General features: G+C 39.4%; 2 protein-coding genes across 5 annotated transcripts; both read left to right on the forward strand.

Annotated features, from left to right (window-relative positions):
- The first annotated feature begins 243 nt into the window (after window positions 1-243).
- LOC136714714 (cytochrome P450 2J1-like) lies at window positions 244-7,512 on the forward strand. Its single transcript, XM_066692315.1, has 10 exons — window positions 244-949; window positions 1,511-1,723; window positions 2,055-2,217; window positions 2,467-2,616; window positions 3,006-3,166; window positions 3,378-3,554; window positions 4,091-4,229; window positions 4,460-4,647; window positions 5,138-5,279; window positions 5,406-7,512. The coding sequence occupies exons 2-10, from the start codon at window positions 1,520-1,522 to the stop codon at window positions 5,609-5,611; spliced, it is 1,530 nt and encodes a 509-aa protein (XP_066548412.1). The 5' UTR covers window positions 244-949; window positions 1,511-1,519; the 3' UTR covers window positions 5,612-7,512.
- Window positions 7,513-8,026: 514 nt separating this feature from the next.
- On the forward strand, window positions 8,027-14,744 carry LOC136714712 (cytochrome P450 2J4). Of its 4 annotated transcripts, none has more exons than XM_066692311.1 (10): window positions 8,027-8,151; window positions 8,578-8,790; window positions 9,043-9,205; window positions 9,813-9,962; window positions 11,612-11,772; window positions 11,941-12,117; window positions 12,262-12,400; window positions 12,787-12,974; window positions 13,495-13,636; window positions 13,812-14,744. In XM_066692311.1, the coding sequence occupies exons 1-10, from the start codon at window positions 8,062-8,064 to the stop codon at window positions 13,991-13,993; spliced, it is 1,605 nt and encodes a 534-aa protein (XP_066548408.1). In that variant the 5' UTR covers window positions 8,027-8,061; the 3' UTR covers window positions 13,994-14,744. The 4 variants fall into 4 exon arrangements, with proteins under 4 accessions (XP_066548408.1, XP_066548410.1, XP_066548411.1 ...); XM_066692312.1 differs by lacking the exon at window positions 8,027-8,151 and adding an exon at window positions 8,172-8,372; XM_066692313.1 differs by lacking the exon at window positions 11,941-12,117.
- The last annotated feature ends 2,073 nt before the right edge of the window (window positions 14,745-16,817 follow it).

Consider the following 16,817-nt stretch of genomic DNA (forward strand, 5'->3'; position numbering starts at 1 on the left):
AAGAAACAAAGTAGCGAATAATATATATAATGAGCAAGGTGTTTTACATTCACCACTATCCACAACACATTACAGAATTATATAAAATCGTAGGTATATTTGTGTATAAAGTCAGTGTAGTCAACTAAACAGACTCACATGAGGATGGATAGGTAAATAGACCAACAGAGACATTAAATCTGTGGGACTTTGTTTATTCCTCTGTTTTAGTAGCCTGTCACTATGAACAGGGTACTCTATTCATCAGAAGTATCAATTTTCAGTATACTTTACTAAATGTTTTTGTTGGAAGCCTGTTTCCGTCTGATTTCATGCCCAGATTAAAGCTGGCATTTTCCAAGTACAAACCAAACGTCACTCGGTCCTTGGAAAAATGAAGCACGTCTTTGATGGAACACAAACATTTTTACAATTGTGCATAGACCGTTAGAAACAATGCCCTTTAAAACTTTGATGAATAAGGCCTAGTGTCTCGTTGGCTCGTATACTTGCTCGAGCTATGGTCTGGAACAACCTGATTTTGCAGTGTGGTTGTTCATCAGGAACAATATATAACCTCAAGCAAAACACCGACCATAACCATGTCTATTCTGTTCCAGGAAGTCGTCACACAGCAAAATCAGCTTATGCATGGATGAAAATGTGCATGACTATCGTTGTGTGCACAGAATACGGCTCTCTGGAAAAATGTGGCCTTCCACTGAAATACGGCTGTGGACACAATATGCTGCGGCTGACCTGCAATGTCACAATAACCCCAGAATGAATGGTCACACTCCACTCACTTGCCACGGTTTGTTTCCAAAAAAATTAAACTTCTGTAACCCATCTGCATCACGGCATCAAGGTCTTCAGAGTATAAAACCAGGCGGTGCTGCTCACTAGTCATATTGTTGTCTGCAAGGGGATAATCCACAACATCTACAGCTCCAAGGAGAGGAACAAACAGGTGAGGGAACAGTGTATTATTATTACTCAGGGGTACAGCAGCAGTGCCCCCACCTGGGATTGAAACTATGACCCTGTGCTGCAGAGTCCAGAGCCCTAACCATTACCCCACACTACTGCATCTACATATTGACAAGCCGATGGATATAATATAAATAGATCTGTATATTTCTGCATTGCAAACCAAGCTTAGGAATTTGGTTCTGTTGTGTTATGTTGTGCTGACCGGTAACTTGGCTTTGTATTGTTCGTATATTCTAACGCCCTTCGATATTCAGTTTTATTTATCAATAATACAAGTGTATGTATAAAGACTAACATTTGTTTATGATATTCTGCTCAATTCTTCATGTTGTACAGTCATCGTGCAGCCTGGAGAGTACAAAGGACACATTGTTCTCAGTCCTTGTGTAAACGTAAGGGCAGAGTTAATGTCACATTTTAACCTCCTTGATGCCTGATTCATAGTTGTGTGTATAGGTATAATACCTTTAAGTGATATCGGGTTGGCATTAACCTAGCTGTTTTTGTTTGTTTGTTTTGATCTTTGTTCTTTGTCTAGAAAACTGTAATGAATCTGTCTGGCGTGTCCCCATATTGGCTTTGGCAGTGGATGGACTTCCAGGGGCTCCTGCTGACGCTGTCTGTGCTGCTGGTAGTGAAGATCATCAGGGATCGGCCTCCCAAAAACTTCCCTCCTGGCCCCCTTGCTATACCTTTTTTAGGAAGTGCTTTAAGCATCAATCCCAAAGACCCATCTGGTTCTTTCTGTAAGGTAAACTGTGTCCACAAGTTGCCCAATATAAGTTGGAAAAAGTACAATTTGCACTTGAAACATAAATAATTCGTTCTAAAAGAAACAAATCGAAATCCCACTTAAACCTGTTTTTTTAGTTTTTAACAGATTTAGGTAATGAAATGCTTATTGTAGTTCAAACCAGGCTTTAGTCTACCAGTTGTGTGTGTGTAGCAGGAGTCGTGTTGTAGCACACAGTGGCAGCGCTGATCCTGCCCACTGAACCGGGTGGGTTCTCAGTGAGAAGCTCTTTTGTCTGAGTCAGCCTCCAGACACTGAAAACAAAGTAAGGGTTTGTGTTTTCTTGCAGTTGTTAGGTCAGTATGGGGACGTGGCAAAGATGTCCATCGGTGGTCAGAGGCTTGTGCTTCTCTCAGGCTCGAAGACCATCAGAGAGGTTTTTGTTGAGAAAGGAGATTTCTTCACGGATCGCCCGGTATACCCCATCATCGAAAGACTGTTCAAAGGCCTTGGTAATTACATCGACTTTGCTTTATTCGGAGTGGCCTATATGAGTATGCACTGTATGTCTGCTTATCAATATGTAAAGCATATTTGTTCAGATGTGCCTGGTCACTAGTGGGAAATGTGCTTCCTCATGTTTGTTCTCTTGGAAGATGTAGCAAAGATAGGATGGGGATGGAAATCTCTGGACAACAGTCGCTGTGCCAGGGTGCTACATTACAGTAGCGGGGATAACTCAAGTTTATTGCCTCTTTCAGGCTTGATTACATCCAGTGGTCTCATCTGGAAGCAACAGAGACGGTTTGCTCTGTCCACCTTGAAGTACTTTGGAGTGGGGAAGAAGACCCTGGAGACGTCCATACTGGAGGAGAGCAGACATCTCTATGAGGCTATCAACAATGAGCAGGGTGGGGCAAAAAAAATCTAATATTTTGGAGACCTTGTGGTATATTTCTGTCCCCTTTAGTACCAATAAGATTTTTTTAAATGTAAATGAATATCAGATTGCTATATATTGTTTTATATATCCTTTTTACATATAATACATCTTTAGATATCAATTTCTGTTTCCATGAACAAGCACATACAATAGCTACATCGTGCTGATGAACACCTGGATTAAATCAATACCTTCACCCACTCTCCATAATAAAGGTCTACTGCGATAAAATAGCAGTCATTTGTTTTCCCACAGTGTTACCTTGCTTCCACAATTTGATAAAAACATTTAAAATGTGTAAACAGACAGTCATAATAGGTTTGGCTTTGTTAACTAAAATGTTTTGTCATTTTGCAGGAAAACCCTTTGATCCTCACTACTTACTTCACAACGGAGTGTCGAACATCATCTGCTCCCTGGTTTTTGGGCACAGGTTTGAATACGACGACGGACACTTTCTCGAGATGCTGAAGAACTTTGAAGAAATCATCCAACTGCCGGTAACAATTTGGGGTCAGGTAGGAACAGTGTTACAATAAAATGTATTAATAACGGCATCTGTCCTGTTACTCCTGCTTCACTCAGATTCACTATACATGTAAATTAATGAATTTGACTCTAAAAACTGTCCATTTGAGTTTGTAATTTGTCCAGCAAGAAGTTGGACTCATCCAGTTCAGGATAAATCAACCAAGTGGGAAACCTGCTTATCGCCATCTTTTTCTGCAGTTGTACAACATGTTCCCGCGTTTAATGAGCCTTTTACCCGGGAGACACCAGTCAACCTTTTCAACGAGTAAGAAAATCATACGGTTTATTGAAGACGAGGTGCAGAAACACAAGGAGGACTGGAATCCATCCGAGCCCAGAGACTATATTGACTGCTACCTTGAGGAAATTGAAAAGGTAACACAGTGTCCTAATACCGTGCGTGGCTTCAACAAGGATGTACCATAGAGGGGTATAAGGAAAATACAGAATACAATCAAACTAAAAAAATCTAAAATAAGCTATAATTAGATAGGGGAAAATACACAATGCAATGTGCCACAATTATAGAGTATCAGTTGCAAGGACCGACTGTGCCTTTGTGTATAACGTGCACAAAATAGTTTAATTAAAGAGTGTTTTAAAAAGGTGTTTTGTGACAATCGTTAAGCAGCAGGGTAGGTCGTTTCGGGTTTCTCTGTGGAATGGAGTATTGTTCAGGTTGTACTGGAAAGGCAAGAAAAGTAAATTTTAACTCCATCTGTCCATCCGTTCAAATGTACTCCACATGGAGGCAGCCTGTTCGGATAAATCAAGGCTCTGCACTCCTTTTTGAATTAATTAAAAAATATAATCACCATCACAATCTCCATCTATGCAAACACACACACACACACATATATAAATATATATATATATATATATATATAATGTCTTTAATCTTTCATCCTTAGTGTAAAGACGACTCCTCTGGATTCAATGAGGAGAATCTTCTTTACTGTGTGATAGATTTATTTGCCGCTGGAACCGACACTCTATCCAAAACTCTGCTCTGGGGTCTTCTGTACATGGTCAAACATCCTGAAATACAAGGTAGGTTCTCTGCAAAATATAACATTGAGTCTCCAGGTACTTTTTTGTTATTCCATCTGATTTTGATGACTGAAATTAACTGAATGGCCGAAAAGGAAATGCCTTCAACATGAAACTGATTACATTGAAGTTTTATTTGTTTCCCCCATTCCTACTCCGTCAGCTTCTTAGCTTGTCAACAAATACCTTCAAAGGTGTGAATTGTAACTGTGAGTCCTCTATCCTCACAGAGAAGGTGCAGGACGAGATAGACCGAGTGATCAGACAGGAACACCAGCCCTCCATGGATGACAGGCCCAGCATGCCCTACACCTACGCCGTGATCCACGAAATTCAGAGATGTGCCAACATACTCCCTATCACTCCCCCCAGGGTCTCCCACTACGACACCACCATAGCTGGATACGATATTCCCAAGGTGAGTATTTGAGATAGAGAGTGCTTTTTAAGTTGTTGTTTTTCTAACCTTCGGCAGTCATTTGGCACAGCTCTTCAATCTAACAGGCATTTTTATGAATCCTTGAATATGTAGCCCAAAATATTCACAGCAAGGAAACAAACTTCACAGGATTGTATTTTCATGTCCAGACGCATTGGGTAGAGAGCATAAAAAACATTTAGATTAAGATCTTTCTGCACTCAACTGATCATTCACTGTCAAGGCAGAAGTGCAAGACTCAACAGGACTACTCTTTCATGGGGGAAGGGGGCGGCAGTCATTGATGTGATGCTAAATCGTTTTGCTCACATTGTAAACCCTGACCTTCTCTGATTAACACATGAGATTTGTGACCTGAGCACACATGTACTGATTGGCTGGTCTCCTCCATGGTCCATTATGGGACAATGCTTTTTTCTGTGTCCTGGAGTGTGTTTCTCGGGTTAAACTGTTTCTCTACCTCCTGCAGGGAGTGATTGTACTGCCAATGCTGATGCCAATACTGTATGACAAGAGCGAGTATCAGACGGCTGATCGGTTCAATCCAGAACACTTCCTGGACAAGGAGGGCAAGTTTGTGAAAAGGGACAATTTCATTCCCTTCTCAATAGGTAATGTATTTTATTTTTTAGTAACATTTTAGAATTACCAAGAAAATTGCATCACAAAAACATTATAGTATAATATAATAGAAAGGCACTGTACCTTTCCTGTTGATAAGGTTGTTGTTCTTTCAGGGAAGAGGGCGTGTCCAGGAGAGCAGCTGGCCCGGATGGAGCTCTTCCTGTTCTTCACCTCCTTTCTCCAGAGGTTCACCTTCTGCGCTCCTGAGGGGGTGGAGCTCACCATGGAGTTTGTCATAGGAATCACACGAGGACCAAAACCATTCAAGATCTGCGCCATACCTCGCATTAAAATAAGCACTTCACTACTGTCACTTTAACTGATTTACTGTTTGCATTTAATCAGATGTTATCAGTCACCATTCTGTGTCTGAAACATTTACACTATGAATGTATTTAAGACACAGAAATGACATTTTTGCTTCATCAGGAGATTATCTTCAAATTGTCTTTTTTGTTTTGGAATGCAAATCACACTATGTTTACTTTATTGCACAATGTCCTACTGTATTTTGAAAGTTATAATCATAAGAATATAGGATGTGGAGGAATTGTTGTAGTAATCGTCTACAACTACTTCTTATTATTTATTTATGTATTATACTTAGTAATAGTCTATAGTAGTAGTAGTTGTGTATGATACTTTACCATATTTTAACCATGCTACACTATACCTTACTGTTTTACCATGGTACACCACACTACTTACTCTTGTAGGGGACAAAAGTGTCACAGACTCTTTATTACTCTTTATTGTCACAAAGATTATTATTGGCGATATTACCATTGTATGATCAATAAAAATTGTAATAATAATAATAACATTTACATACATTATATATACATACATACATACCATCATGAACATGATCATACCTGCTATTATACTACACTATACTATATGATACTATACTACAGGGAGCTCTGACAATGAGAGATGTTCCACTAAGGAAAGAAAACAAAGGGAAACTGCCAGTAGGAAAGTCCTGAAGTGTTTGTACCTCAATGCCAGGAGTATAAGGAACAAGATGTTAGACCTTGAAGTCACAGTGCTGGCGTGTGACTATGACGTTGTAGGAGTGACAGAAACATGGCTTACAGAAAATGATGGGGATGAATACAAGTTGGAAGGATACACACAGTTTAGGAGAGACAAAATCGAAGCGGTGGTGGGTAGCATTATATGCCAGAAATGACATTATTGAGACAGAAGAACTCAAATTAGATCCTAGTAATGAAACAGAATCTTTGTGGCTTAAACTTTTGAACAAGAGATCCGGATGATTAGTGGTAGGCGTGCGTTACCAGAGACGTTGCAATGGGGTAGTCAAACCGGGGGAATTGCCTGGGGCCCTGAGCTGGAAGGGGGCCCCCCAAAGACTAAAATGGGGCCCCATGGGAATCCAGCTGTCTTCATTTATGTATTTATTATTTTCTTTGTGTGTTTATTTTTTATTCTGGCATGGATTGTCCTCCACACTGCGGGTGTGAAACTGGACATCACTAGATTAATGATCACTGGCATATGCAACATTTTTCAGTCTTATGACCTCTGTAAGGAATAATGTAACTGCTGAAGCGGAGGAAATTCCACCTTGGTAATATTACACAGTTTAAAGTCTTCTCCCCAAATGTTCTTGGGGATTGTCCTAATTCACAGAAGGTAAACGCAGATGGCTGAGCAAAGATGGGATCCCTGGTATCAATAGCAACAGAAGGTTGATGAGGACACAGTTTGCTTACCAGTCTTGTATCAAAAGCATATCAAAAACGCTATTGATAGGACGAGTAAGGAGACAGTCTGTCTCTGTTGGCAGGAGTGAGTTAATCATCTCCGAGAAAGGTATGGGTGAGGGGAACGTGTGATCTGTTACCCTGGAGTGTGGGAGAGTGAGGTGAGGGCTCCATTGTCACTTGATATGTTCTGCCACTGGATACTCTGGTGGGTGGGGTGGTCACTCTGGAAGTTGGAGTTGGACAGGGGTTCAACTCATAAAAGCTGACTTGTCCATAAAGTCTTTGTACCAGTTTTGCCTTGCTGTACCCGGTGTATTTGTATACTGTGATCTATATTATGGATCTATATTATGTAATAAATCACATTGAACCTGAACTGCCAGTCATTGTACAGGAGGTTCTATTTTCCTACACCTCGCTGTAAAAACGTATTTTGTATTACTATAATTATATTAGTTTATTAAACAATGGATACCTCTTCGTATTATTTGTTCAATGTTTGACATTTTCATCACATTCTGCTGTACACCTATATCACAGAAGTCTACAGTATATCAAAATTGTATTGAAATCATGATTGAAATTATTGGTGGTTTGAACTTCAAAAGACAGAGTGATTCATAGATTAGCGGGCAGTTTATTTAAAGCTTTAAACAAACCTAGATTAGAAGTTTCAATTTTGTCTTTGAGATATTGCATGAAGTGTACTTTTATGTTTTGCTTTACATTGTACGTGAAAGATAAGTGTCCTTGGCATAGTCTATAGGACCTTCAGAAAATAGCTTGTTAACTCAAGAGATAGTAAACTTATGGGGTCATGAAAAGCGATGAAACCCCCAAAGTAACATTTTTCTATGTAGGAAGTTTGTTGTATTACTGAAATATTGGCAAGTTTCCGTGGAGTAGAACGGAACCATATTTCAAACCACATTGCGAGTTACAGCTTATGGCCTACAGGGGGAGCTCCTGCTTATGTGTGTAACTGATTAACTTCACTGTGCAAAGCCAGCTGTCCTGTACCCTGAACAGAGGGATGCGTCTCAGTGCAGCCTGTCTTCAGTATATAGTCGGCATAGAAGGAATACTGCAATACAGAGTCGATATTAACTGTGCTGTGACCTGGGTAAATTATACCACTCTTGTGTGATACATTGTAACGAATGATTTTTTGGGGGGGTTTAGTAACAATAGTGAGAAAAAGACGGGTGCATTGTCGGAAATAAACACGAGTATGTGACGTGCACACTCAGATTTGGTGCTCTACATTTGTTTGGACTATTAATCAGTTGATCTGCAGTTTGCATTTGATACGGAAAGGGGAAGGTTGTGGGCAGTTCAGACTATGTAAGTCTATACATCATATTTTGTGCGTGTGATCTGATCCTACCGTAATCTTTACTACTAACACAAATCACTTTCAACATGTGCTGTTTAAATGTGTGGGCCGCTATCATAATGCACTTTCCACGTTGTTGTAAAGAATACACTTTCGTTTCAGATTTCGACTTGTATCTGGTTGTAATGTACGTAGTGTATTTTTCATTTGCAGAAAGCTGTAATGAATCTGTCTGATGTGGCACCGTATTGGCTTTGGCAGTGGATGGATATCCAGGGGCTTCTGATGATGCTGTGTGTGTTTCTGATAGTGAAGACCATCAGGGACAGGCCTCCCAGAAACTACCCTCCTGGCCCCTTTGGTTTACCTGTTATAGGAAGCCTTTTATGCATCAGTCCCAGCGACCCCTTTGGTTATTTTTGCAAGGTAAACTGTGTGCAAAAGCAAATCGCACAAAGAAAATGCTTGTAATTTGTATTCACACAAATACAAATTCCACTGAATCAGTTAGGCCCTTCTCAACAGAGTTTATTTTACAGAGAAAAGGCTTATTTTTATGGCATAAATCAAGTTCTACTCTTTAATTTAATTAATCAGGTGCTACATAATAACTTGGTTGCTATATCTTTTTTTAATACAGATGTTGTATAGGAAAGTCACCTTGTTATTTTCACTCAGCTTTTAGGTGATTATGGAGACATCATGAGCCTTTCTGTCGGCAATATGCCTATTTTGCTTCTCTCGGGATCAAAGACCCTTAGGGAAGCCTTTGTTGAGAAAGCAGATGCCTTCACAGATCATCCGTTATACCCCATAAATAAAAGACTGTGCAACGGACTGGGTAAATATATAAGCATTGGTTTACACTGAGTAGTCAATAATTGTGATGTACAATGCAAATCTGTTTATAAAGAATAAAAGCATATTTTTTTGAAGGAGTGCATGTTGTAAACATGGTTTTAGTCACAGAGTAAATAATGTGTGTGTCTATCTAGAACCATCATCTTTGGAGCGAGTTAAATCAAACCTGTATACTCATTTAAATCACTTCAATTTACTGATGGTTCTGTGTTTGTCAGGGGTTTCTACCCTGTAAAAAGCTGATCTCAAGTAATAGGTTTGACATTTTCATTGAATCCAGAATTTTGCTAGCAATGTGATCAAAGATTCATCTTTTGATTCATGGTTAATAATTCAAATTGTGCAAGTAAAAAAATAAATAAATAAATATATATATATATATATATATATATATAGTTTTACTAATTCCACAATGTTCAACCAAATCTGATAAAGAGTACCTGGTTACTAGAATAGGAGATGCGCTTTCTTAGTGTTTTTTAGATGTATGAATATTGTGATGGACAGGGAAACTCTCATAACTGTAGCTGCTGTACCAGAGAGCTACGTCACAGTATCTGGGATAACTCAAGTTTTGCATCTTTCAGGCTTGATTTGGTCCAATGGTCAAATGTGGAAGCAACAGAGACGGTTTGCTCTGTCCACCCTGAAGTACTTTGGAGTGGGGAAGAAGACCCTGGAGACATCCATCCTGGAGGAGAACAGAGTTCTCTACAAGGCCATTAGAAATGAGCAGTGTAGGGCAGGATTCAAAGCATGCTCATTAACAGCTTGTTTTGTTATATTTATGCCTAACAATTTCATTTTTTCCTTTGACTAAATCTTAGGTTACTGTATACAGTGGCTTCATCCCATTTGGACTTTCCACATTTCATTGTTACAACATGAAATCAGAATGGATTTAATCAGTCAACATGCAATCAACAAATCAATCAATTGTTCTAAATGAATTAGAATTACAAAACAGAAAATAATTGAATGCAAAAGTATTTACCCCTTCAGTCAATATTTGGTAGAGGCACCTTTGGCAGCAATTACAGCCATAAGTCTATGTGTATATGTCTCTACCAGCTTTGCACATCTGGACACAGCAAATATTGTCTATTCCTCTTTGCACAGTTGTTCAAACTCCATCAAGTTGGATGGGGACCTTTGGTGAACAGCAATGTTCAACTCTTTCCATATATTCTCAGTTGGATTGAGGTCTGGGCTTTGACTGGGTCACTCCAGGACATTGACCTTTTTGTTTTTAAGCCACTCCAGTGTGGCTTTGGCTGTATGTTTGGGGTCATTGTCCTGTTGGAAGATGAATCTTCTCCCAAGTCCCAGATCTCTTGCAGACATCAGGTTCAGGTTTTCTTCCAGGATTTCTCTGTACTTTGCTGCCTCCATTTTGCCCTCTATCTTTATAAGGTTTCGAGGCCCAGACACAGAGAAGCATCCCATAGCATGATGCTGCTGCCACCATGCTTCAACGGTAGGGATAGTGTTCTCAGGATGATGTGTGTTGTTAGGCTTGCACCAAATGTATCATGTTAGCATGTTAGCCAAAAAGCAGTTTTTTTCCCATCAGACCATAGAATCTTCCTTCACTTGGTCTCAAAAGTCGCCCACATGCCTTCTGGCAAACTCTAGCCCAGATCTGATGTAAGTTTTTTTTCAACAATGACTTTCATTTTGCCACTCTCCCATTAAGGCCTCTTTTGTGAAGCACAGGACTATTGTTGCAGTAGCACATTGTCTCCCAGCTCAGCCATGGAAGACTGTAACTCCTTTACAGTTGCCATCGGCCTCTTGGTGGCCTCCCAGACTAGTGCCCTTCTCACCTGGATACTCAGTTCTTGAGAATGGCCTGCTCTAGGCAGATTCACAGCCATATTCTCTGCATGTCTTAATAATTGACTTTACTGTGCTCCAGGGGATATTAAGTGCCTTGGAAGTGTTCTTATATCCGACCCCTGATTGGTGCTTATGAAGAACCTTTTTCAGTATTTGATTAGAATGTTCCTTGATGTATTTTTTGTTAGGAATTGTACTAACCAACTGCGGGACCTCCCAGAGACAGGTTTATTTAACCTGAACTCATGTGGCACACCTTAATTGCACAGAGCTGGACTCCATTCAACTAATTACATTACTTCTGAAGACAACTGGTTTCACCACAGGTCAATCAGGGGGTGATTACTTATGCATTCAATTATGCATAATTAATTTGTAATTAATTTAGAACAATTTGCAGACTATATGTTTCACCTCCTGATTAAATCCATTCTGATTTCATGTTGTAACACAGGGGGGTGAATACTTTTGAGAGCCACTGTATTTTATTCATACAAGTGTATTACATCTTTCCTTTTTTCATCTTTAACTTTATTCTTTCTTTTAGGCAAACCCTTCGAACCTCACAACATACTTCACAATGCGGTGGGCAACATCATCAGCTCACTGGTGTTTGGGCACCGATTTGAATACGATGACGGACACTTTCATGAGATGCTGAGGATATGTGGGGAAATATTCCAACTGCCATTCACACTTTGGGGTCGGGTAGGAAAATGTTCAATTTTGCAGAAACATAATGTTGAATACGTATTTATAACTGAGAAGTAACGTGTGCTATAAATACTAACCCTCCCTAATAACTAAACAATCCTGAAACAAATGAATATCTAACTTGAATATCTGCTTCAACGCTTGACTGCTTTGCTTATGCAGCTGTACAATAGTTTCCCAACTTTAATGGAGTTTTTACCTGGAAAACATCAGTCAACGTTTTCAAACAGCAAGAAATTTCAGATGTTTATTCAAGAGGAGGTGAAGAAACACAGAGAGACCTGGAATCCATCAGAGCCCAGAGATTATATAGACTGCTACCTTGAGGAAATCAAAAAGGTACCATAGCATCCTTATTAGCGTGTGAGATATGGTCTAGGATGGTTGTTGCTTCCGTGGCAATGAGGAAACCTGAGGAGTTAAGATTCCTCCAAAGTGCTATACTGTTTTCTTCAACAGATGTGTATAATCTTTCATCCTCAGTGTGAAGACCACACATCTGGATTCAATGAGGAGAATCTCCTTTACTGTGTATTAGATTTGATTGCGGCAGGAACGGAAACCACATCCAACACTCTGCTCTGGGGTCTTTTATACATGGCTAAATATCCTGAAATTCAAGGTAGGTGCCTTGCAAAATATAACCTTGAATCTCTTGCCAGTTTCCACCACCACGTAAGTCTTCTCCCACCTGTTGGGTGCTTGGAAACTGGTACGAGATTCAGGGTTATATTGTAGAATTTAATTGTAGTACAATTAATTAATAATAATTTTTTTCTATTTTTAAAAATAATTCATCCATTTACAGTAAGGACTGATTAAACTTCCCTAAATGCATCTTTAAGTGTATTCTTATTGTGTAAAGTTTGATTCTGTCAAGAGAGACTCAACTGTTCAGAATTGTAAAATAAATACATTTCTTCACGTATATCCAACCCATCAGCTTTTTAACTTGTTGATAAATTTAACGAATGTGTGATTGAACCTATCAGTCCTCTACCCTCACAGAGAAGGTGCAGGACGAGATAGATGGGGTGATCGGACAGGAACGCCAGCCCTCCATGGACGACAGGCCCAGCATGCCCTACACCTACGCCGTGATCCACGAAATTCAGAGATTTGGCAATATAGTTCCGTTCACTCCGCCAAGGATGTCTAATAAAAATACCACCTTAGCTGGATATGATATTCCGAAGGTGAGTATTTAAGGTAATCCCATGTCCCATTTGTTTAATTACTTTTAAACCCTTGGCATTAGCAGTTCAAATTCCATTCCATGTGTGTATATAATGCATGCGTGTATTCCCAGGAGTCTGTGCATATAATATAGTGCAACATATTAAAAACAAAAGGGAAGCAACAAATGTATAGAGGGAGGCGCACGCATGAATGGGCACGGTCAAGATAGAATCAGAATATCGTCTGCAAATCAATCCAGATCTTTATTTATTTATTATCTAATTGGTGGGTAAATCCCATTATGTTACCACACACCATCAGCTGTAATAACATTAATTGAAATCTCTTTCATTATGAACCCTGACTTTTCCTGATCGACCAGTGAGACATCTCACCTGACCACACACATGCTGATTGACTGGACTGACCTGGTCCAAATTGTGCATGACTTGGGAGACTATTGGTTTGTATGCGGGTAGTTTGATCTCAGACCTGGAGTGTGTTTCTCGGGTTAAACTGTTTCTCTTCCTCGTGCAGGGAGTGATTGTACTGCCAATGCTGATGCCAATACTGTTTGACAAGAGCGAGTATCAGACGGCTGATCAGTTCAATCCAGAACACTTCCTGGACAAGGAGGGCAAGTTTGTGAAAAGGGACAATTTCATGCCCTTCTCAATAGGTAGTGTATTTTATTTTTTAATTTTGTCTCCTGCGTAGAAATGGCTTTGAGGCTGTTGTTAAAAGTACCATTTAGGAATCACCACGAAAATTGCATCACAATAAAACATATTTTATTGTAAAACATTTATAATACAAAAGCACCATACCTGTTGATAAAGCTGTTGTTCTTTCAGGGAAGAGGGCGTGTCCAGGAGAGCAGCTGGCCCGGATGGAGCTCTTCCTGTTCTTCACCTCCTTTCTCCAGAGGTTCACATTCTGCGCTCCTCAGGGGGTGGAGCTCACCATGGAGTTTGTCATAGGAATCACACGAGGACCAAAACCATTCAAGATCTGCGCCGTACCTCGCATAAAATAAGCACTTCACTACTGTCACTTTAACTGATTTACTGTTTGCATTGCAGCATATTTTAAGTTATGATTCTGTGTTTGAAACATTTAAATTAAAATTAAAATGTCACTTTGATTTCATAATGAGATTATCTTCAAAACATTTACTGAAATGCACCATTCTGAATTATGTTTGTTTTCTGTTTCAAGAATGCTAATTGTTTTATATTCATTGTTATTGAAAGTGATAATCATAACCATATAAAATGTTTACAAGCAAGAGGAGTCAATGTTTGATGTAATTTTGATGTTTGATGTCTAAACAATGTGTTGCCTTCAACCCATTCTGTCCCAGTATATTCCTCTGAGAACTGGAATCACCTGGTTGCTCTGTTTTTCTTTAATTTGAATACCATTCCTTTTTATTATGAATGATCAATGCCCTTCTGAGTTTCTACATATAATCATTGCTTTTATTCTGTGTGTGAGGTTAATTCTATTTACGTGCAAGTGGCACACTGTCCTTTTGTTCACTGTGTTGTGAGCATTGATTACTGCCAAGTTTAACTGAGATCCCACCGCATTTGATGGGGCTGGACAGCTCCTATATCCTGGGACCTAATTTAAGATGTAAGCAACTTGTAGAATTTTCCTAGACTTTCACTATTATGCAAAACTGTATTATTGTATTATTGTTCTTGTAACCAGGGCCTTGCGGTCCTAACTAGAGACAGGGTCTCTGTGTGCATTCATTCAAAAATAAAGTTGATTGACTGAGACTCCTGTCCCAAGAAATTATTTCTAAAATAAAGTATTACATGTTACAAGCTATTTGCTATATTGTATTGTTGTACATAAGAACATAAGAAGAAAGTCTGCAAACTAGACGAGGCCAGTTCCCCCATCGTGCTCGTTTGGTGTCCATTAATAACTCAGTGATCAAGGAACCTATCCAGTCTGTTTTTGAATGTTCCCAAATTGTCTCTTCAGCCACATCGCTGGGGAGTTTGTTCAGATTGTGACGCCTCTCTGTGTGAAGAAGTGTCTCCTGTTTTCTGTCTCGAATGCCTTGAAGCCCAATTTCCATTTGTGTCCCCGGGTGCGTGTGTCCCTGCTGATCTGGAAAAGCTCCTCTGGTTTGATGTGGTCGATGCCCTTCATGATTTTGAAGACTTGGATCAAGTCCCCACGTAGTCTCCTCTGTTCCAGGGTGAAAAGGTTCAGGTCCTCAGTCTCTCAGTAGGACATTCCCTTCAGACCTGGAATAAGTCTGGTTGCTCTCCTCTGAACTGCCTCTAGAGCAGCGATATCTTTCTTGAAGTGTGGAGCCCAGAACTGTCCACAGTATCCAGATGAGCTCTAACTAGTGCATTGTACAGTCTGAACATCACTGCCCTTGTTCCCAATTCTACACTTTTGACAATATACCCTAACATCCTGTTTGCCTTTTTTATTGCTTCCCCACATTGTTTGGATGGAGAAAGTGAGGAGTCCACATAGACTCCTAGGTCTTTCTCATGCGTTACTTCATCTAGTTCTGTACTTCCCATAGTGTCATTATAGTGGACATTTTTGTTACCTGCATTTAATACCGTCCACATTGAATTTCATTTGCCAGGTGTCGCCCACAACTGAATATTATCTAAGTCCCTCTGAATAGCCTGTGCTGCCAAGATTGTATCTGCTGAGCCACCTATTTTAGTATCATCTGCAAATTTGACAAGTTTGCTAACTATCCCAGAGTCCAGATCATTAATATAGATTAGAAAAAGCACAGGCCCTAGTACTGATCCCTGTGGAACTCCACTAACAACCTCACTCCAGTTAGAAGCGACTCCTCTAATTGACACCCTCTGTTCCTATACATCAACCAGTTCATAATCCATCTACTTACATTACCCTGAATGCCTACAGCTTCCAATTTGAGGATCAGTCTTTGGTGTGGAACCTTATCAAAAGTTTTTTGGAAATCTAAGTATATCATATCATATGCTTTCACATGATCTACAGCTGCAGTTGCATGTTATGTTGTCACCCTGGATAAGGGTGTCTGCCAAGAAATAATAATAATAATAATCATAATGTTCAAAGAACTCTAATAGATTAGTAGTACATGGGGCAGGATTAAATCAAAACCCTTGCTAATAGCAAACTACAAACCTGTATATCATAGTGATTACATTTATGATTAGAAGAAAGTGGAATCTTACTAAAAATGAAGTCGCAACTGAGTACAGTTCTGTAGCTTTCCATTAACAGGTGGGTCAAAGTTTTGATTTAATCCCAGCCATGATCTACCTTGTCTAAACCCATGTTGACTATCTCCAAGAATATGATTATCATTAAGATGCTCCTTGATTTTCTGTCTTCTGTCTAAGTTTTCCCAACATTTTACAAGTAATGCAAGTAAGACTGATTGGTCTGTAATTTCCTGGCTCAGTTTTGTCCCCTTTCTTGTGGATTGGTATGACATTTGTTGTCTTCCACTCAGCTGGCACATCCCCTGTTCTAAGTGTCATTTGGAATATTTTTGTTGAAAATATACCATCTTCTGAACATCTCTTGGAGTGCTATGTATTCTTTGTGTTTTTTTTTGTCTCCATCTTTTTTGTATGTGCTATACAGCAATTATATTTATTTGCATACTTCTATTAAACCATTTTGGACAGTGTTTCACAAATTTCTCCTTTTTCTCTTGTAGTATATTCTTAAAATATAACCATCCATTTTCAACTGACTCTGTATCCAATGTGTTCCAGTCTCTCTTCTAAGTGCCGCCTCATACCTTCAAGGTTTGCTTTTCTAAAATTGTAGACCATTGTTTTAGACTTAGTCCTTGTTTGAAAGAATGC

Source organism: Amia ocellicauda, chromosome 19 (genome assembly GCF_036373705.1).
Source record: "Amia ocellicauda isolate fAmiCal2 chromosome 19, fAmiCal2.hap1, whole genome shotgun sequence".
Taxonomy (NCBI): domain Eukaryota; kingdom Metazoa; phylum Chordata; class Actinopteri; order Amiiformes; family Amiidae; genus Amia; species Amia ocellicauda.

Coding starts and splice junctions, on each gene's coding strand:
- LOC136714714 (XM_066692315.1), top strand. CDS start 1,520: ATGAATCTGTCTGGCGTGTCCCCATATTGGCTTTGGCAGTGGATGGAC. Junction 2,617..3,005: donor GGCTATCAACAATGAGCAGG/GTGGGGCAAAAA, acceptor GTCATTTTGCAG/GAAAACCCTTTGATCCTCAC. Junction 5,280..5,405: donor TTTCATTCCCTTCTCAATAG/GTAATGTATTTT, acceptor TTGTTCTTTCAG/GGAAGAGGGCGTGTCCAGGA.
- LOC136714712 (XM_066692311.1), top strand. CDS start 8,062: ATGCGTCTCAGTGCAGCCTGTCTTCAGTATATAGTCGGCATAGAAGGA. Junction 12,401..12,786: donor TAAATATCCTGAAATTCAAG/GTAGGTGCCTTG, acceptor CTACCCTCACAG/AGAAGGTGCAGGACGAGATA. Junction 12,975..13,494: donor CTGGATATGATATTCCGAAG/GTGAGTATTTAA, acceptor TTCCTCGTGCAG/GGAGTGATTGTACTGCCAAT.